The following is a 22,982-nucleotide window of genomic DNA, read 5'->3' on the forward strand; positions in this document are numbered from 1 at the left end:
GTTGATACTTTTAATTGGTTCAATTTGTAAAATCCACACACTTAACACTAGCATGTCTGAGAGGTCATTTTTTTAGATTTTGAAGTTGCCCATGAAGCTTTCAGAACGTTCCCCTTCCATGACCATCATCATCCATCATCATTCTATCATCTCAGGCATTTTTGACATCTGAAACATTTTCTAAATATGAATTTAAGCATATAACATTTAAGCCCTCAAGGGCGAGTCTATTGCCCATTTGCAGACCGCGGCCATGTTTCCATCAGAGTTTGGAAGCACTTGTTTTCAGTAAAGCAATGTCCTGCTGCCTCTTGCATTATGTGCTAATTCAAAACAGCATGGTACACAGGACAGTTGAGTGATATCTAATGAGCACTTCCAAACTGCAACACTTAGAAAAAGAATCACCTGCAAGGACAGAAAGTAGCTCATAATATGTCTACAGTGAATTTTTATGAAACAAACACTTTGAGGATAGAAAGAGGATAATTCAAGCTTTTCGTACAGCTGCAATGTTGATGAGTTTGACGTTGTGTAATACAATCAGATAGGACTTTTTTGTTTGGATGAATGGGCTGCCAATGGAAGTTGCACCTTGTTAGCACCTTGCCATTAACTTATATGGTAAGATGGCTGTGGCATGGTCCATAGGAGCCGACTGTTGATACATTAAAACCATAGCTGAAGCTGATGCTCAGCCACCCCCGCCTTTAATAAATCATCCTGTGCAAATAATTGGTTAATCAATGTTGACATTAGTTTCCCCTCTTCTTTTTTTTTTCTTCTTTTTTTTTGTGAAGTGAACACGGTGCCTTGGAGTAATTTTGCTTCCATATGCTACTACGGGAATATGAAAATATTTTCACCCGATCTAATAGAAAGTTTTTATTTCATTGAAGTAGCTTAGATGTTAATTTGCTGAAGTTGCTTGTGAACTTGACCTGCAGCAGAATTGCATGGAGGCCCAGTGATGTGGGCGGAGGAAATTGAATTGCCTGTGTGCACATAAGAGTGGGTGTCAATCTATTGTACGTCTTGGAGATAAACGGCTGCAGGAGGGGGTTTGGGGAACACACTGAGACACAGCCGCTGCGCTGTCAGAGATGTGAGTCAGTGTGAAACCAGACGAATTGCCTGCCATTGGTAATTTAAGATATTTGTCAAAGAGATGGCTAGGTTCTGGTTCTGAAGTTGCTTGAGGCAGCCTTGTGACCTTGTGTATTCTTGGACTCAGAGTTTAAATTGATTGATTAAAAAATGTATTTCACAGTATGTAGAATGGGTACATTTCAAACGAAAGTCAATACAAAAACTGCTACTTTGTGGACAAAACCATGATAAAGTCACAGGGTCCACCATTTTCAATTCATCAGAACATTTATAGACGTACAAATACACACAGGAACAGGAAACAGGAAATCATCATATAAAGAAAGTAAAAAAGGGGGTAAAAAGATAAGGGGTGGGAAATCAGACTTTCTGATGTATTTATTTAGGGGTCCTGTATAGAATTGCAGTCGTCCGTAGGTGCCCTTTGAGGGTGGTATTGAAGGTGTCGACGGATTCACATGTCTGGCTGTTTGTAGGGCGTTCCACATTTTAGTAGCATAGGAGCGAAATTAATCCAATTAATTTATTTCGTTGTTTGAGCCGAATCTGGGTTGCACATAGTTTGTTGAACTCCCTCTGGTGTTGAGACTGTAGACTTTGTTGACATTAAGGAAGTATTTTGACAGGTACATGGGTATCTTGGTGGTGTAGGGAATCTTATAGACCAGGCCCATTGCAAGTTGCTGTACTCTGTCGTCAACCCTACAGCTGCGTTCAGACCTGAATATATATATATATATATATATATATATATATATATATATATATATATATTCGCCTCGGTTCGTCCAGTTTGTGCTGCGCCAGGTCGTGCCGCGAACGTTCGCGCCGCTCGCGCAACTATCGTCTTTGCATTGACTTTGTATGTAATCGCGCCGCTCTAACCGTCCAAGTCTGAACGCACCTTAACATTCAACATGTGGAGTGCTTAACCTCCTTTTTTTTTAAATTGCGTTGTGAGCTTGTAGATACATTTTCAAAGAAAATAGGAACAATTGAAAAATGTCATCTACAAAATGGGGAATGTCAGGGTTAAAGACGTTAATTCTTCACTTGACAAAGAGTATACCTTTTCAAAATAAAAATAATTTCAGTTAACGTCATTGTGGAACATGTTTTACTTAGTTACAGTTCACGTCCTCCTAATATAGGCTATATATTGTTTGCATATCCAGAATATATGTATTATGCCCCTGGTTATGCACAATTTTGAATACATCTTGTCTTGATTGCAGGGCAGAGCCTAGGGTATGGATTTGTGAATTACGTGGACCCGAAAGATGCAGAAAAAGCCATCAATACCTTAAACGGCCTGAGACTTCAAACCAAAACCATCAAGGTAAGATGACCTAAATGAAATTGTAAAAATATGTAAAAATAGGTTGCCATTTCATTCTGTCCTTATGCCAAGATTTCTTTTTAGACCAATAAATCGAGGGGCAATCTGCATCGATGACATTGAAGCCAATTAAATATGAAGCCAATTAAATCTGTTTCCGTTAACAACAGCTGCAAAAAGGCCTACTATTATAGCTCTCTGGCTTGAAGTCAAAGCACTGTGAGGGGAGCAGAACTGAGAGAGAGGCATGGCAGCCTATTGTTAATCTGGGCACAGGCAGCTTTGTCTGGGCCTCAAGTAGAGCAGAACTGTTTCTATGGTTGCGTGTGCTATGGAGTGGCTCCCCCATATGTATGATGCCGGTACAGGGAGGTGGCGGCCATTAGCATTCATCAGACAGTGCATGGACTGTGGTGTGCTGGTGGAAAAGCTAATTTGCTTCATACAGTGTTGCAGGACCTGGGAGGAACGGTTCATCTCAGATTATTGGATGTGATCTTCCAGTGGGGCCGTACACGGCATTGGTCTGATCTCTCGGAAATGTAGGCAAGAGAGAGTTACAAAAATAACAGAAATTCAAATTTTTGTTAGTAAATATGCTGATTGTGATTGGTGCCAAGTCGTGTATTGCAAGCTTTATTATTTTGAAGGGGTACTGTGTGGAATGTTGTGAACTCACTTGGTTTTCCGTGCACAAATCAAACGTGGCACAAAGCTTTATCCTCCTGCTTCTTCTCCTCACACCTCTGAAAGTGGAACATGGGAGCATTTTCTTTCCCTTTTTTTCCTACATCACATCACCAAATTCTCCAGCTGCTCTGTTAGAAGTGCAAATAAACCCCATTGAGCTAGAGGAATATACTTTGCAAGTATTAGCATCAAATGAAGTGTGAAGGTGAGGCAGGGAGGGATGGGGAATGGCAGAGAAGGCTGTGCGGAGGGAGGGAGCTTTAGCTTTTTCACTTTCACCTTGTATGCTTTTGCTTCAGGACAGGACTAGGGGAAGGTGAGAGAGGGGCGGAGAGTGGGGGTCTCATCGATCGGGGAGCACCGAAAAGAATCCTATTTGGAGGTTTAATTAAAGCAAGTGAATTTTATTGATACAATCCATCGGGCGAGATTGCGGAGAGGGGCCTGGCGTAGGACCATTTAGCAGGCCTGACACTGTAATTAAATGCGGCCGCGGTGCACTCTCCAGATAATAGACGTCCCTGTCACGCGAACCTGCAGCCACCAGGCACAGGGAATTGCAAGATGCAGCAGACCCTGGCGCTGTCCTCACGCACGCACACGCTCAGTTTGCAACACAAGTACTTTCCCCCGTTGACTCAACTGTAGGCTGGCCGTGTCTGTGTGCGTGCATGTTTTTATGCATGTGTTGCGCTGTAGAGTCTACATGTCTGCACGGTGTCTCTGGGAAAGGGTGGTGGTGCAATGAGGAAAATGAATTTATGACTACTCAGGGGTGTAATGATGTATTGATCCACAGTACCTGGTAGATGACTATCTGGTCCCCCTCTGTTTTCTATTACTCGTCTGTGTTTATGGACAAATGTTGATTTATGGTTGGGCTCCAGCCCAGTGCAGTAGGCTGCCAGAACACCCCTTCTAAAAAACATTATAGCTCTAGAAAGAAATGTTGACACATTGGTCTATGGAGAAAGACTAATTTGTTACTTTGAAGTGACATTTTTTGCATTCTTGTATCGTTTTTCCACTGCCAACCTATATATATATATATATATATATATATATATATATATATATACCTATATAATAGTGCTATACATGGATTTTCCTATGGACCATTTATTATTTTTTATGGACCATTTATGATGGTACATTTTTAATGCAAAGTTAAAACATTTTAAGCTCCCCTTGGAACAGTATTTAGCTAAAAGCGACAATTATCCAGATCCCATTGACTCCCATCCTATATTAAAATGACCACAGCCACATCACTCAGACAGAACCATCAACAAACCCATATATAGTCAGGACCACGGCCATGTTGTTAACTCTTGACATAACCATAAGTAAACCTGATAAGCCCATATAAGCATATCACTATGACACAGATGATATTCCCATAGGCATATATGGTAAACCCGTTGTCCAAAGCCATAGATCCGACCGCTATGCCCATATTGCCCATGTGCATATATGGGATCGAACAACTTAATGAATGAATGAATTTTATTTATATACCACCTTATATACCTTTCTAAACATAAAGTTACAAAGTGCTATACAGGTTAGAAAATATAAAGGACATCAAAAACAACATACATCAAGACATCAGAAACATTAAACTTGAAAAATAACAATAACTTAAAACTTGGCGTGTGCATCGATGACTCGAGGGAGTGTGGTGCCTGCTGCCCAGTCCATATTTGGGCACGACTAGACAGACGGATACAGAGATCTCCATATATGGGCACAAATCTGTCAAAGCCCTCGACACTATGACTCGGACATATTGGTCGGATTGGCGGTGCAACAGCTCTAGTTTGTGAAATTAGGCTCTTAAATTTTGATTTTATATGTGAAGAGTGAAGACAGAGGAGAGTAGTTGAGTAACAGGACAGTTTATCAATTCAAATTGGTGAATAGGAATTGTGATGCTCTTTGAGTACCTTTTTTTTTTTGGAGTGGTGCAACCACTCCAAGGAACAGCAATGTCCCTATATCCTAACCTATGTGACTATGTCCCGATGTTTAGAGTACCAGTAGGGGCAAAAGTGGTGCTGTTGTGCTAGAAACAGAGGGAGAGAGAGAGAGAGAGTGTTGCAATGAGAGAGCGAGAGAGAGAGAGGTGTCAGTTCTCGACACTTTCGGATACGGGGCGAGTCGCCAGAACCGGGCTGGCACCCTCGGTTCACACGGGTGTGATTTTTTGATGGGCATGCAAGTGCAACACTGTTGTACTATATGAATTAGGCTTTATCGGTACCATTGTGAATACAAAAGTACACTGTATACAGTTTGTTTTTAATCTGGAGTGGCATGTCTCCCCGCAGCTCAAAACCATGCATTGTTTTGGGGCGTTTTCTTCAGTCAGTGTATCACTTAAAATCCATATATGGTGCCAGCCCCCATATATGGTGCCCAGGTCTCATGACATCATCAGTGATGTAGATCCCTGAGGTCATAGTAAATGCGACCTGCTGTCGCAATTAAGTCCATATATGGAGATCCCTGATGTCATCAATATTGGCCAGCAACTCTACATCTGACCTCAAACCCTTAGATCTCCATATATGGATATGTCAGAACCTGTTCTGACATTCCATATGTTGATCCTTCCCCCATCCATCCTTCCTCTTCGATGTCTCCCTTTTGACTGATACCTGTCCATTCAAACTCTAGACAGGCCTGCTCCAAAGTATTAGTGCAGCCGCGCCCGGCAGCCGGTGAAAACTAGAGTTCTCAACAGGCCTGAAAATTAAGGCCCGGCCCTACCTGGGCCCTCATCAAACCCTGTACACTCAAGGTACTGCCCCCGCTGCCACCCTTAGATCTCCATATATGGAGCTGACCTGTTCTGACATTCCATATGTTGATCTGACTTCATCAAACCCTGTACACGCAAGACACGCTCCATATGGCCAGTACAGAATTAATTCCATATGTTGATCTGACCCCCATGCAAAAGCGCCAGTGCTCGCCCAGCAGTCTGCTGTCACCCAGGCGGATATGTTGATCTGACCCCCCATTCCAAAGTGCCAGCGCTCGCCCATAGTCTGCTCACCCAGGCGGATGCGTACACTAAAGGGCGAGGTTGCTTCTCACCCTCAGGTGTCTTATTGGTAATAGAACACTCTAAGGACCAGATGAATACCACTGGTCTTGCCTTACAGACTACAAAAATGAAGCCTGAAAATAGCTTATCTAATGCGTCAAATTGTAAGTTTGTAGAGCTACTATTATTGATGTGTGACACCAGGAGTATACATAACCTGGAACATTCTTGTATTTGATTTATAAAAGATGCCATAGAGTATGTTCTAGTTTGTCTGAGGAATTTTAAATTAATCATAATATTCATGATGTTCCTGGATGTGGACACATTTTAATAACAAATTGTGAGAAAATAATAACATGAACCCAGCATCGTGAATTGTCGTGAATACCGAAGTTACACACACATCACTGCACTCGGCGCACTGTGATGCCACACTTTTCACATTCATGCGAGATTGCCTTCATGAGAATCATGAAGACTGCCCCTGGTTGCCAAAGCAGCCTGACGTATGATTTCTGGACTACCTTTTTCGTGGACGGTGGGACCTGATGGGTGCTGAGGGGGCACTTGTTTTACAGGTTAAGGTTAGGTTTAGGCATAGTTTTTGTAAGGTTTAGGGTTGGTTTAGGCATAGTTTCTGTGAGGTTGGGGTTAGGTTTAGGCATAGTTTCTGTGAGGTTGGGGTTAGGTTTAGGCATAGTTTTTGAGGTTCTACAACCCCGCCCTACTAGTAGTAGCTGGCGCTGTAAAACAAGCGCCCCATCATTATCCATCAGGTCCCACCGTCCGTGAAGAAGCGAGTCCTTTATTATTTCACTCCACCTTTTGAGAAAATTAGGAGCAAAAACAAGAAGTTGATTTGGGGGCAGGAACAACACTGTTATCGTTTGGCTTTTATTCTGAAGGTCAAGTTTATTCTGAAGGTCAAGTATCAACAAACATGCTGTCCATTGCAATGTTGTGACAATATCTTACGTGTGTGTGTGTGGCTTTTTAATTGGACCTGAACTCCTTTATCTGACGGAACTGTTTCTTTCTGCTTACATTCTCTTGGCAAGAAATAGGCCATAGTGTCAGCTCTCGTCTGTCGGTGTGAACAAATGTAACGAGAGTTGTGATGTATAGCCTACCCGCTCTGATGCGATTCCTTTTGAGAGGTGTGTGTGTGTGTTGGCACACCGCAGTGTGTTTTAGCTGTGTGTAATCCTGAACCCTTCTGCAATGCGCTGTACAAGCTAACTGGCGGTCACGCTATCTGTCTCCCCGCCCCGTAAGGTTTCCTACGCTCGTCCAAGCTCGGCCTCCATCAGAGATGCAAATTTGTACGTGAGTGGCTTGCCAAAAACCATGACTCAGAAGGAACTGGAGCAGCTCTTCTCCCAGTACGGGCGCATCATTACCTCACGCATTCTGGTGGACCAGGTGACTGGTGAGTATAATATGAAATAGTAGATAGCATGTCTTCTATAGAAGCATTTTGCACAGCGAAAATAGCCAAACTACAAGCTCTTAATGTGTCGCACTGCAACGCATTGAGAGCTGGTAGATGGGCTATTTTCTGTTATTTTAAGATCAGAGTGATTGTGTCAAACTAGCAATATGTTCAGAAGCATCTTCCATAAAATCCTAACACTTCTCCTGCCATGTATTCATTCATTAATTATTTCGCCCCCGACGATGTCTTTCCATGAGCGTTTTTGCTTGAGGCAAAATCACACATTAAGGACTTGGCCATACAAACTCTTTTAGTCATGAGATTTTATTTTGCTTTAATCCATGCGTCTACCAACCCCCCCAATCCGTTTTCATCTCCCCACACCGCCCTCCGTTCCTCCTCCTGCCTGCACTGGCTGTCTGGCAAGGTGCCACCATCAGGCCTAAGGAATACATCAAACATGTCGCTATGTGGTCCCCCCAAAAAATGCAATTTTCCACTGGAGCAGTTCATAAATATGCATCGATGGATAGAATATGAAATCAGTGTAAAGTAGTAGGTCTCTACGTCTGGTAATTCCTTTTCTCCTTTCCGCTTACAACCTCCCTCCCAGCTGCTTGCATTCACCTTCTCGCTCAACCCTCCCTTTTTGCTGGCTTTTTTGTTCCCTAAGGTTGTAGCTGTAGCCTGTTTTTGTGGCAAGAGGTAAAATACATTTACAACAACTTATAATCTTCATTTCCCAAACTGCCATGTGGAAAGGGATCCATATGAAATACTAATAAACTGAATTTCCCACAGCTATGAACAAACACGCCTATGCCTCTTTACATTCCCTGCTGCAGCAGAGGGCACGATGCTTTGAAGCAAGGACTTATAGAGAATCCGATCAATTTGCTATGTTTTGACACAATGGTGTTGTGCGAAAATAGTTGATCTACAACTTTTTTTGGGGGGGGGGGGCATTCTAATCTAAAATGGCATTCCCAAAGTAGATCTGCCTACGGGTGTCACAATTATTACTTTTATCAAAGTTTTAAAGAAACGCTTGTTTCTCAATAAGTAACTTTTTTTATTTGAATAAAAACAATGATTCTGCGCTTCCCTCAAGAGCACGAGGAGCATTTGAAGGATTTTCAATTTCCCAGTCATTATTGTAGTATGCTGTGATGTCAAGTAGCTCTGTGTTGCTCAAGGCAATTAATTTGCATCGCACAGCCCTTCAATACGCTCTATTTTGAAGATCACAGACTTGACAAATGTGCTAAGCTTTGGAATGATCACGGAAAACGCTGTTTTGAATCTGACATAAGAAATGAATGTAGACTGTAAAGCCATTCATATGGATGTCTTTGGTAAGCTGCTTGCAGCTGCATTTTCAGATGGCCCCTAGTCATTATTTTTCAGTGAGGCAATGTGTCGGTCAGCACTGCTGCGCATGTGCTAGAATTGAGTAGTCTTGGTGCAGGCTAAACATTAACTCTAACCCTAACTCTACCAGCTGTGTAACTCTACCATTTCCTCTTTGAAATGTTTACCCTTTTTCCTTCGGATGTCTGAAAATGGCTTCTAAATCCTAAAAGTTTCCTGAAAAACAAAACAAACCATAGAAACCTGTTTCTATGTCAGCGGTGCTCAACCTTTTTCACATCAAGGACCCCCAGAATTATCTGTAGTGACCTCCCAGAAGCAAAGATTTAGTTAAAAACGTTCACTCTGAAAGAATATATATATTCAAAGATTTGCGCCACATTTTTACGATTTTTCAAAAATAGCAGATCTACAAGTTTGTAGCTTGTAGATCTGCTATTTTTCAACAGCTATAGCATAACATAATGCTTAAAACACCAAAAGGGGTTCCCGTTTTGAATGGGTTAAAGGTAGAGTAAGTGATATTTTTGCGTTAAAACAAATTGTTATAAGGTTAAATCACTATGTTCTGATATAAATCATTGCTATAGAGTGTTAAGTAACAGAGGTCTCCATGTCTCTCCAGCTCTTTAATAAACAGAAAATACATTTTCAGGTAGGTGACAACATTTCAGCCAATAAGGAGAAAGTAGCTATTTATGAGCTTAATTTATTGATAATTGTTCCAGTTCCAATTTTGTCTGCTCATTTCTTTGTGTCATCACCTACAATTCCACTTGTTTATTCCGTATCCGTTCTCTATCCTGATTGGATACAATTGGAATCCTAGTTTCGGTTTCTGAAAATAAAATGTATGTTTAATTATTTTTCTGCTAAGTCTGTGTGTATGTATGTATGTGTATGTATGTATGTATGTACATACACACGGACCCACCACTAGAGGGTCCTAGTGGACCTTATAAGGGGTCCGTATATATACGGATCCCAATGTAAATAATGGTTGAGCCCCATGGTAGCTTTTAACATTGGCCCGGTTGTTATGGCAACGCCTCTCTGCCCGAACCCGGCCCGACATTTTCGGGTAGGGTAGGGCCCAAAATGCACGATAATTAGTCGGGCCGAGCCTCAGGCTCTGATTTTCCGTGATTTTTATTATATTTTTTTTATAATTTTATCATAATAAAATTTTATATTTATATTTATACTTATATTTATACTCTAAGTGAAAATCTAGTGCACTTCCTGAAAGAGGTCACATGACAAAACTGAAGCCTACTTGATGTATTTCTTAAAGAGACACTACTTGCCATAGGAAAACAATGAATTTACATTTTTCAAAATGAAATGCAGAACATGAAATGAACAAGTTAACAACCGTAACAGAACACTGGGTGTCCTTGAAATTAAAATGATGAGAATCACTGCTAGAGCCCTGACATGCATTTTCAAATGGGGGTCTGTGGGCTAATAACAATTTGGGGTTCTTTCTCCTTGACATGAAAAAGTTTGAGGCCAACTGGTGTAGGACACACACAGACTCAAGACAAGCACCCTCACACTCACAGTACAATTGACCTAATAATTGCATGCTTTGTAAGGCTACTTTCACAATTTCATGTTATATTGTTTTTATTCATTTAAAATATCACACCCCTGTGAAGTGAGGGGCGCTCTTATCATCATACGTCATCATACATCATCTCATTCTGGCCAATCACAATTCCTCACTTTTGTCTTCAATGTTTGCGTTTACAAACTTTTGTCTTCAATGTTTGTTTACACAAACCCTCAAAGCTGGACATAGGAGGTGCTGGCGCCCCCTCAAAAAAAATCGATAACATATGGGTGCTCCTTACATTTTGGTGGGTGCTCCTAAAGCAATTCTGGTGCTCTTACATTTTTAAACTGGTAGCACCAGTGCTACTAAGTAAAACAGTTCATTTGGAGCCCTGCAGCCATAATCATCGTACATGTGCCTTTTCCCCAGGAGTCTCCAGAGGGGTAGGCTTCATTCGCTTTGACCGGCGAATTGAAGCCGAGGAGGCCATCAAGGGTCTGAACTGCCAGAAGCCTCCCGGTGCCACTGAGCCAATCACGGTGAAGTTTGCCAACAACCCAAGTCAAAAGACTAGCCAAGCGCTTCTCTCCCAGCTGTACCAGTCCCCCAATCGAAGGTACCCAGGACCCCTCGCGCAGCAAGCACAGCGCTTCAGGTGAAATTAAAAGAAAAATAACTGAAACTGCTACCGATGCGGAATATGTTGACCTTCAAGTCTCTTGAAATTAGCATTTAAATTGTCTCAGCAGAATTGTTGAAAATCTGTGTTGTGTTAAAAGACTGTCCAGAATAATTCAGCCCTTTCAGTCTTTACATTTTGAAGCTTGGCCGAGCTACATTGTCCTGTTGCAGATGTAGTTCCTACTACACTTTGGTTTGAGGTCATTTGGTCAGGCATGGCAGTGGATGATGAGCAGTTCTCTGTATAATTAAGACAGCGGGTGATTTGAGGTGTTAAAGGCAATGGCTACTTACTCAACACCCTGGGATGTTTTGCGCTTTATCTGAGAAGGAGGATGGGTGGGGGGGGGGGGGGGGAACTATCAGGGTGGTGGGGGGGACTATCAGGATAGTAACGACCATCTGATGATGGTCACGTGGGATCATAATGTTAACTTTTTTCATTAAATAAACTTGAATTGTTCCGATTGAAGAGTGTAGCACCTAGTAGCAAATCCTTTCCCGTGTTTTTAAAGCCAACTCGTGCTCTTCCCAACCTTGTTGTGTCTGAATCAAGTGGATGTTTCCTGTTTGCTCTGTTGAGTAGCTAGAATATCGACACTCAAGGCAAATGTCAGCAGGTTAATAAGGATGGGATTGTCTTGGGAATAGCGTGGCAGGAGAACAGCTGACTCCACTTAGTCTCTAGTTATCGATTCATCTCTGTGGCTCCTTGACGCAAACTTTATGAAAATGTATTCATTTATCTCATGGAAACCATCATGCATACTGGAGCTAATATATGTATTGGTTTTGTGTGTGTTTGGTTTCAGGTTGGACAATCTGCTTAACATGGCCTATGGAGTCAAAAGGTAATTTAGATTTCATTCTAGTTTTGATTAGATTGATTTCTGGGTTTACAAGTCTGTCTTAATTTTCAGAAACTGCTGGGAAATTTATGATCTGGTTTGTTTCTTTTAATTTTTCCATGACTCTGGCATTGTGTGTAGTGGTACACTTTTGTGCGAGGGCACGGGATTAAGTGGTACTCGATCACTATGAGGTAGCACGTTCAGGAGGATTCAATCTGTTTCCAGGTATCAGTGTTTTTGCCTTGATTTATTTTCATGGTGCCTGGACCATCTGACTGAACATCTCTGTAATGAGCAATGGGTTGACCGTTCAATTTGGATTCAGTGCCAAACTATGCAATGTCATTGGAATGGTAATCTGGGAATCCATCCAAAAATAAATTAATGAATTTGCCTCTGGGGGCAGTACCCGTGTCCGCATATAGAGACCGGGTGTCAGCTCCTTCTGCCCTCCTCTTCCGGTGGTGCGTCTTTGTTTACATTCATACTAACAACAAACTGTACACATTTTAATGGGAGTTGCCGATAGATTCAGCTGCGCCGCTCTGAATCTGTCTTGAGAGATTAGTGGAATGGTAGTGTTGTGTCCCATAGCAAGTGTGACGATACAATACATGTGAGGGATGGAGAAAGCAGAGAGGGCTGTGGGCGAACTGAGGTTCTGAGGTTTATTCACGCTAGCAGGAGAAAGACCACTAATGTGGTCATGCGTCACCCACTGTCCCTGCTACAATTCTGTACAATAATTCCCCCCCTGCCACTGCAACATGCTACTCTGTTGACCAACCTCTTTAGACTATTGGAATATCAACTGACTCAATTACATTGCTTACATTCTCTTGACCAGAAATGGGCCATAAGCTGCGTTCACACGGCCATATGCAACGTTAATCAGTGTAATTGTAGCTTCTGAAGCAGCTACAAATGCTGGATGCATCTTTGCATCTTCATGTCACTGGCTTCCATTGACAATGAATGGTAGACTGTAGCTTTCATCTGCTGTGTGAACGCAGCATTAGTGTCAGATCTCATCTCTTGGTGTGAATAGTAGAGCTTTGCCGTATAAGTAAGTAAGGCTAAAGCCCAAACCACACGAAAGGGTCGGGTTGGGACAAAACTGTTACGGGAAACCACACCAATGCAACTCACTGAGTTGCAATGAGTTGCATTGGTGTGGTCTACCTTTACAAAAAAACGTTTTGTCCCAACCCAACCCTTTGGTGTGGTTTGGGCTTTACCAAACCATGAGGCCCATAGGGCAGGAGCCCATCTCCTGTCTCTGTAGCATCGTCATGACGCTAGTACAGTACAGTATGTCGCAGGGACTTACCCCCAAGTAAGTCTTTGGTATGACCCGGCTGGGGATCTAACCCCAACCTAACCACGAGGCTACTGAACTGGGACGTATAGTAGAGCTTTAATCGTGCCTAATAATTTGAGCCCCAGCCCAGCCGACAAAAGTTCAGCCCGGCCAGAATCCCGTAAAATGTTTGACAAACTAGGCCTGGCCTGAGAGCCTGTTTGTTCCAACAGCTCTAACACTGTCTTATCAGAGTGTGTGTGTGCCTGCTTCGCTTGCTGCACACTGACAGCAGTTGCTCCTGGGTCCTAGTGTCCTAGGCTGCGCTGCTATTATAAACGTAGCCTATAAATGTTCAGCACGCGGCCGACCCAAAGCCTGTACAACATAGACAGCGCACGCAAACACCGGCGAGGTGTGAGGTTGTGACACACAAACATACACGTTACTAAAATAATCATAATATGGGGGGGAGAAAACAAGACTGTGCTTATTTCACCTGACAAATATCAGTGACTTTCTTGTTTTATTGTGTTTGATAAAACTATAAGGACCATCTTTGGTGCTGAAAATGAATGAATGAAACATTTCTTTCTTGGCCTAAGCAATTCTTGTTCTTCCCCAGTAGTGGCTTCTTTGCAGAAGTTTGACCATGAAGGCCTGATTCATTTCCTAAACGTTGATTTTGCGATGTGTCAGCCACTTGAACTCTATTTGTGGTCTTGAGATGCTGTTAATTTGCAGTTTCTGTTGATACTATTCCATATCTAAACAACAAAGGTATAGTTTTCTTAACTATGTGGAAATGATTGAAATCAGAAGTTTTGAAAAAGTAACCATATTGGTAGCAGAATGGAACTGCACTGTGATGACACACCAGTGGAGGAAGCTGCTGCTGTACACTGTATTGCCAGATCTTGTAACAATATTTGCCAGATCAATATTGGCCTATAAGTGAACATTGTAAATGTCTAGCCTTTCAATTAAAAGCAGACATATTGCAATGCTCTCGAAGCCTCTCTATTGTAAAAGGTTGAGTTAAAGCTATTGCATATTGATCAGTAATGAGTATACTTGTATTTGTTGATGGGGAGTTTAGCATGTTGCACTTCATCCACTCCTGATATGACATCACAGCACTGGGGCAGATGTATCTGTTCCAACGCCTTTTTCCAACATTTATAAATCAAACCAAGAAGGGTCGCACTCTGAATTAAAAGTCCATATTTTTTTAATTCTATATCTACTATATTATGCACCACGTCTCTGCGTGCGTGTGTGCGCGTGCGTACGTGTGCACGTACGTGTGTGTACGGTTGTAATGCACGTAACTCGAGAACCTTTTGACCCACCGACTTCACATTCGACACACGCGTTCCACACCCCCACAGGGAGTGCAGTGCCAGGTATCTAGTCGGTCGGACCCACGGTTCTACAGAGCCACCACAAAAGGCTCTGGTCAGGCTCTGCCAGTGGGCCTAATGAGGCCAACTCCTTACACCTGGGCCAGGCTCTGCCAGTGGGCCTTATGAGGCCAACTCCTTTCACCTGTGTGCAATTTCCAGCCTCTGCCTCAGCCAATTGAGGCTCAACCAATCAGGCTCTGCCAGTGGGCCGAATTGATTGCCAAGTACACTTTTCAGTTTGCAGTCTTCACACAGATCTCCATGTGGGACACCGGCTGACAGTTAAAACGGGTGCTATGACAACATATATCATTAGGTTCCCAAGTTGCATCGTTCCCAAGTAGGCCGGTGGCCGACTGCGATGGGCACGTACAAGTCTAGTGCTTGTGCTATTTGAATATGTGTAAAATATTCATCTTTGTAATTAAATAGTATCTGTCCGTTGCCATCACTGTCTCTGCCAGTGTTACGGTGTTGGTTGTCGTAACTGCCACAGAAGTTTCGTCCATACAATCTGTTTGGTTAAAATGTCATACATGCATCTTGTGATCTATTATGGACAGTGATTTTCCCTCTTAAACTTTACTGTGTCTGAAGCGTGTTCAGAAGTCTCTGAGATGGTACTTTGTTTGAGCTCAATTGAACAGAGAGCATTCCTAGAGGGTGACTGAAGTTCAGTTCCCTAAAGGCTCAAAGGCCTATCACTGGCAATGCTAGACTTGTGATTTGTCTTCTCTGCTGCTGGTTGGCTGGTGTCTTGGTTGCCAAATCTCTCTCGGGTTCCTTGATGCTGGGAGCACACCTGTCATGGTAGATGTTCCCTGAGAGGCCAACTGGAGCAGCTAATCTCATTTGACACCTGCTGAAATAATTCATGGCTTTTCCTATGCACTTTGGATTTTGTTCTTCAAAACCCCAAGACCAGATTTACCTAAGATCAGGGTTTTTGGGACTCGTTATTGCGGTCTCTGAAAACAAACTGAATATTTAATAGTTCATTTTATATTGTTTATGAACAATGATTTTGGTAGTATTCACAGGGAACACAGATTTATTACACCATCTGTTGCAACTTTTTGTGCTGTGCAGTTGAGATACAGACTTGGTGCATTCTTCTGACGGGACTGCTTTTGTAAATAATTGTCTAGCTGTAGAGAAGATATTGAGGAATGCCAAAGAATTTGGTTTATCCAGTGATTTGTGAAACAAAGGTGTTTGAAGCGTAACCTATTTTGAAGAGTAGTGTAAACATGCCTCAGGCCTGTAAAGTTGTCAGTTTCTGTTACTGCTCATTGAAGTGACTTTTACTCTTTTCTTTCTTTTTTTTTGATGGACACGTTAAGTGTTTTGTCTTGAACCGTGCTGTGTGTGTGTTTTTACAGCAGGTTCTCCCCCATGGCCATCGATGGGGTAACCAGTCTGGCTGGCATCAACATCCCGGGTCACGCGGGCACTGGTTGGTGCATCTTCGTCTACAACCTGGCTCCAGACGCCGACGAAAGCATCCTGTGGCAGATGTTTGGGCCCTTCGGCGCGGTCACAAATGTCAAGGTCATCCGCGATTTCAACACAAACAAGTGCAAAGGATTCGGTTTTGTCACCATGACTAACTATGATGAAGCAGCCGTGGCCATCGCTAGCTTGAATGGATACCGCCTCGGAGACAGAGTTCTCCAAGTGTCATTCAAAACCAACAAAACGCACAAAGCCTAATAACCCACTCCGATTGTTTCTGGAGAACTCTGCAGAAAATGGAAACGTATCGACCGTATACTTTCTACATTAGTAAAACCATCTTTGTAAAATCAGTGTTACAAAGGAAAACGATATTTGGCGTCCAACAGCGTGATTTTCTTCTCCTTCATTGCTAAGCTTTGAATCTTCTTGATATAATTTATGTTGAACCAGAAAAAAAATCTGCAGGTTTTGAGGCCTGTGATGTTGCATTCTATTGCTGTCTCTACGGATGGACCTTCTAAAATGTTACTACTAGGTTTTCGTTGTTTTGTTGCCCATCTGCTTTGAAAAAGTAAGTCTTGTAAGGCTTTGTGTAGTGATTTATTTTGTATTTTTCTGTGTTCTGATTTGCCTTAGGTGCGTTATGCTTTCAGTGGTTAAAGTATTTATTTTTGGACGATTTTCAGTTTTTGTTTTTGTAAGTATTCTGTTTATTGTAATATGAGTTGGTTCTTGGTTGGCTGCATAATGTTGCTTATTGTAAAATTTAAAGGAGAAAAGACAAAAAAAATTCTTAAAGCAGTACCTTGCCAAAGAGCTAAGAACCTCTTTGATGTGGGTTTAAAAAGCATCTATTTTTATAAAAAGAAAAATTTGGAGAAACTTTTTACTGGACCTGGAGCAAATATTTTGACTTGGATACTTTGAGAAATATCTTCATATGACACCTTGTGAGCTTTTGAACTTTACCAGAAAGTTTTCAGCGGTTGAAATTTCTGGAGAGATTTATGATGTAAAAGATACCTTTTGAGATCTTTGTATTATCTTTAGATTCTAGAATCAATGGCAGTGCTGGTTTCATTTGTAAAATCATCTGTGGGTTGTCCCATCATCCTGGTTATTATATGACTAGCAAACTCACTTTCAGATTTGATTTTTGAAACAGACAGAAAAATACAAAGGTTTATTCGCGAAAAGTGCATGCAAAATTATAACGTGGAAATATCTTAAAAGGTAAAACGGGGGATAAAAATCTGTTCTTCCGTAAGAATTCCCTTCAGACAGAGCTCATGGTGTTTTGTGGTGTACTTATGCTATATCATTAAAGGCTGAATTTGTCTTACTATCAACTAATAAGGGTTTTTACCTGCTTTGTATGTAAGATTAAGGGAGATGAGCCGACGATGGCAGCAGCTTAACAAAACTGTTTGAAGAATAGGATTGATTGCTCCGGATCTTAGAGCTACAGTACCGTATGTAAATAAGTCCTTTTATGTTGAGTATTTGGCAATTTTATTTTGGTTCTTTTTTGGACTTAATTGCAAAGTGCTTTTGTTTTTTAAGAGTACGTAAAGGTATTTTCATTTGGAATTTTTGCTTTCATCTCGATTGTTTACATTCAGTTGAATACTTGATTTGTTGTCCTATGGACTAGATTTACAGTGCATCGGATTTGTTGGTGGTTTGGTCTGTAGATAGTCTTGCTTCGTAAAAAAGTATTAAGAATCTATGGACATCTAAGTTATTTTTTTTGTTATTTTATATATATATATATATATATAAACATCATAGATATATATATATATATATATAGATATATATTTATGTGGTAAAGAATGGATATAAACCACAGTTTTGAACTGTTTGATTACGCTTTTGTTTTTCTTTCTTATTCATATATACGTAATGCATATAACCTGTCTTTAAAATCATAAAAAGGTGTATATTGCTCTTTTCACTTTGGGGAAGGACAATGAAGCAGTTACATGACCATATAGCAAAAAGGGGTTGCAAGAGATTAACACGCATCTTGCGCTACTTGGAAGAAAGACCCGGAGGCTAGTCGAGCCTTAATAGATGCATTGAGTGCTGCACCTGCATCCTGCTTGGTACTTTAAACAATTTAATAGTCATGCTTCCCCTTTAAAATGAGCAGTGTGCTATGCATTATATATTTATCTTTGCAACTGCTTTTTCTCCCCCTCTTTTCTTTTTTTTCTTGGTTATCTATTCCTCCTTCTGTTTGTTGTAAAAGTTAAATCTTTGAGTCTAAGATTGAGCTGTGATACTTGCTGCTGCGGGGCAGGGGCTGGATTTCTCTATTTTTTTTTCTTTCTTTTTTTTCACGCCTGACCTCATTATTGAAATTTTTTTTGTTTGTTTTTTTGTAACAGACAATGAATTCATGAGTGGATTCTGACAATTTGTGCTTTGATGGCCTGGTGTGAAAAATGTTCCTCCTGCCCCTCTTAATGTGAGAATGATTATTTAAATGGAAGTTGTACAGTATGACTTTGTTCACAGCATTTTTCTTTTTTTTTCTATTTTTCTTTAATAGAATATATCTTTAGTTCCCGTATTTAAAAGGATGTACATGTTCTTTACTTTGTTTGTTTTGAATATTTTGGACTTTTACATGTTGAGTACATCAATAAATAAGTTGGAGGGCAATGCAATTCTGTGAATGAATCCCATGATTACTTCATCAATACATTCTTAAACCAAATTCTTAAGTAAAAGAAAAGTGTCATATTGACAAAAAAAACAAAACTTTTGTTGAGCAACACGTCTTGACACTTTTAGCCAAAGCATAAATTATGCTTTGAAAGACTATTTTGATCTTTAGTGGCAAATTCTGTGTTTGGCAAAAAAGGCTCATTTCCTGGACAATTCACGGTTTTCTGATTTTGCTCTGCCCTTATGATGTAGTTAATATTTCAGTTGATTTGTTTTTAACCTGTCTTGGTTAAACATGTGATTTTTATTTTAGTAGAACTCGCTGCCAACATAATCATTTATAGCTTTTCTTTTTTTTCCTGCCCACATAAGTGGGCCTCTTAAGGAAGCAGCCTATCCAGATTAAAAAGATTTCTTTACAAAGACATTTGGTCAGTGCCTCAGAGTTTATCTGAATGATCATAGACAGGTCATTTTGGTGAAACATACCTTTAAGTCTTCCAAATGCCAATAACTGACAGGCATTGTACCGAAGGTATAAAGCCTATCAATCCTGGCAGGTCAGAGGATGCTTAACATTCACAAAAAGAACCCTCATACCTCAAAGAAACAAGCTAATGAAATGAATTGTTCTCCCTACAATTTACAATTTAAGCATTTAGTTCTTAATTCAGAGCGATTCACAGTAAGCAAGAACAAAAACATGCATCAAATCCATAAAATGTCATCAAGACTCATAGGTAAACTAATAACCTAACAGTGGAATATCTATAATGAAACGATGCATATACACTAGAGTGCAATGTCTACATAAAATGCTATTTAAGTTCCATAAGTTGAGCCTTTGCATACACCTGTAAGGTCGGCATGTGCTGCGGCAAGTGCTAGTTCCTCAAGTCTCTCAATCCTGCACTAGATGGCCAGAAGCAGAGGTGAAAAGTAACTGACTGTTCTCAAGTACTTTTACTGTAGTGAGTATTTTCATTTTTTCTACCCAACTAGATCTCAGTCAAATAGCCTATTGTACTTTTTACTCCAGTGCAATTATTTGGAAATTTAAGTTACATTGCTGAATTAGATTATTAATACAAAACATTGCTGATCTACAAGCTCACTCTGTCGCAACTTTATGAGCTATCGTAGATCTGCTATTTTCAAAACACGTGAATTTTGATGCACTTTTACTCAAGTAAACCTTTGAGTACAGGTCTTTCATGTGTAATAGAGTATTTTTATATTGTATTCCTCATAGATATTTAAAAAATAGATGCCTCATTGGCCACTGCAGTTCGTTGGAGCGATGTGTGTTGAAGGAGGGGCGGAAGAATTTACACTGGGGGAGGAAGTACGCCGGAAGTGTGGAAGGTACGTTACGTCACACTGCCACTCAAGTGATTACTGGCCAATCACAGCGCATCTTTTCCGGGACTTATCAGACCCGAACATGCGCTCTGTGACGCACGCTCATGCTTCCGTGGTGCTTCGCAAGGAATCTCGGGAATATTTTGCCCTCCCTTGAGCACATACGCTCCAGAGCTGGAAAGGGCGTCTACGTTTATATGTCTATGGTATTTCTACCTTTACTTATGTACAAAAATCTGGTTACTACTCCACCACTGGCCCTAAGTGGTAATGCATCATCGTAGCTCAATGTAACAACTCTTAATTCAGATACCGTACAACCCTTTTTGTTTCTCCTTTATGTGGCACAGTGACATTGAAATTACAGAGTCTGAACTTATTCCCAGGCGTTTTCACTTGGACAGAGGATCTTCTACATCAGTGGCTGAATGCTATTTACTGGTTGGCCCAATAGTTAATTGGGGTAGAGTTCAGGCACTGGCTCCAGAATCTGCTGTCACAAAGAGTGGCACGAGGCTTGAAGGCAGAGAAGCCTGATATAGAGTATTGATTTTCCTTATCTCACGCTCCACTTGAGGCCGGCAGCCTTGGCAAAGGTGAAATGGCCCGCTTTGAAGTGAGCTTCCCCACTGTGCGGCCACCTCTTTCTGTCGGACTGTCGCTTTAAGGGGCATTGGAAGGACAAAGCCCTGATCCACTGAAGCAGCCTGGCTATGCTGGCTTTTCATGTGTCTTTTATTTATTTATTTATTTCATGGGCAAAAGTTCTCTTAATCGTGCTGCGTTGAAGAGCTCCAGTCCAGCCACTTATTTTAATGAACACGATATTTATGCCATGCTCAATCATGTAGCAATTGTACCATTCTGCATGGCTAGTGAAGGATATGTGGTCTAATCTGCATGCAGTTTAAAAAGCTTTCAGTGATTTATTGGCCCATTAGCTTAAACGTTACAACAGTGTAATCTCCCGATGGCCATTTCTCGTATGGCAAGGAATCATTTTTGAATAATTCTGATATCTACAAACGTCCTAAAGTCAATTAAAGATTTCTTTGAGCTTCTTGGTGGAGTTGTTGTGCAGGTAACGGATATCTGAGTGACAACTTGCAGGCATGCCTGTGGCAGTTGTCCCAGCTGTAGAAGGGTGTTGTCATTGCAGACGTGCAATTGATGTGATTGGTCATCCTACAGCTGATTACACGGTGCCAGTAAAACAGGATTAGTAGGCCAGGGCTATGGCAGTCATCTCGGATGAGTCGTTTCTAAGTTGATGTGATGTTATTATGTCCCACTCAATTTTTAGACAAGCCTTGGACCCTTTTGTGTGTTTGAAGGAGCAGTCATTCAGATCAAAGGATGATGGCCTGAATTGAATGAATGCGTGACTACTGGGTAAAATTAGATTTTACTCATTTGAAGACGAAGGTGAGGACGAAATTCTGATTGGCCGGAATGAGATGATGTATGATGTTGTACGATGATAAGAGCGCCCATCACTTCACACAGGTGTGATTTGTATTATTATTTTATATATTGCACACAGGTTTGTGTTCATTTGCCCTTTCTAGTGGTGGAACTTGCCGGTAAAGGCCAGAATAGGCAAGTGCACAGGTTACAACCTAGCCAGGCCATGAATGAAACGGCATACAGTATTTTCAATAGAGCACCGAAGTCTGACGTCAATATCGGAGGGCGCAAATCCACGGGTTCATGTACTTTTTATTTGCATTGTAATCCCCATAGGGGGATTTTAGATCGCCTCATATAAGAACTGTGTTTGAAAAATAAACATGTCATCCCGGCTGTTTCACATATGAAGAATCAACAGACTGAGAGAAAACGCTATTGTTACTGCTACTGAATTAGTTACATTTTTGCTAGAAACAGACGATATGTTTCGCAAACGATACAGAGACACCTCCCTGACAATAACGCAGAGACAGCTTGTTTATTTTCCGACCACAATGCTTTTATGAAACGATTTTAAGATGACCCCATATTATTCTCCATAGAGAAATTACTTCCGTGAACCAGGGGAATCGAGGGGATGAGCGAGTCACGTCAGGACTTCGGCGCTCTATTCACTGACTTTTTTGTCCAAAGAGTGAGAGGTAGTGGTTCATGCATCTAAACTATACTAGAATATCTAGGACGTTGAAACTCCCATGCACCCTTAGTTGCACAACACCATGTATATTGGTTGCATAATATAATCTGCTTCCAGTACCTACTGGAGTCATGCTTCCCCTTCAGATATCAGATACATGATAAATTGTTGTCTTGGCTGTTCTTGCAGTAACCACATTATTGTCTGCTTCCAGTAAAATTACTTGGAATGCCATGTGGGCAAGTCCACTGGGAAATGTGATTTCTGGCAATGTCCCCTATTATTATTAAACTATTGTCCCCGACAACCAATATTTAACATTCAATCGTTAACTGAACAAGACTAGGTCTAAACCAAGTATATGACTGGATTGTGTGTGAAACGGTGGAGAGATTTGAAATCATGGATTCAGGAAGTGGCAATACTCTAGCCTGATTATCAGACTGTAGCTTTCTTGAAGCTAGTGGGCGGGGTCTTTGGGCTGGATCCAGGCTAGCAATACTCTGCCAAGGTATAACTTCATCAGTAAGTGATGTTCAGATTTCCGTGAAATCCCTGTAGAGGTAGGCAGGTTCATGCCAGT

The 22,982-nt window shown here is 41.2% G+C and overlaps 1 protein-coding gene across 6 annotated transcripts in view; it reads left to right on the plus strand.

The window, feature by feature from the left end:
- LOC306913674 (ELAV-like protein 2) overlaps window positions 1-18,929 on the plus strand; it is a 46,955-nt gene extending 28,026 nt beyond the window's left edge. For 5 of the 6 annotated variants that reach the window (XM_079490478.1, XM_079490480.1, XM_079490477.1 and 2 more), the window contains 5 exons: window positions 2,346-2,449; window positions 7,470-7,623; window positions 10,988-11,213; window positions 12,052-12,090; window positions 16,179-18,929. In XM_079490478.1, coding sequence (XP_079346604.1) covers window positions 2,346-2,449; window positions 7,470-7,623; window positions 10,988-11,213; window positions 12,052-12,090; window positions 16,179-16,509 — 854 coding nt within the window. In that variant the 3' untranslated portion in view covers window positions 16,510-18,929. The remainder of the gene's footprint in view (window positions 1-2,345; window positions 2,450-7,469; window positions 7,624-10,987; window positions 11,214-12,051; window positions 12,091-16,178) is intronic. The other variant, XM_079490479.1, reaches the window with a different exon arrangement.
- Window positions 18,930-22,982: the final 4,053 nt, after the last annotated feature.

Source organism: Electrona antarctica (genome assembly GCF_951216825.1).
Source record: "Electrona antarctica genome assembly, chromosome: 21".
Lineage (NCBI taxonomy): Eukaryota > Metazoa > Chordata > Actinopteri > Myctophiformes > Myctophidae > Electrona > Electrona antarctica.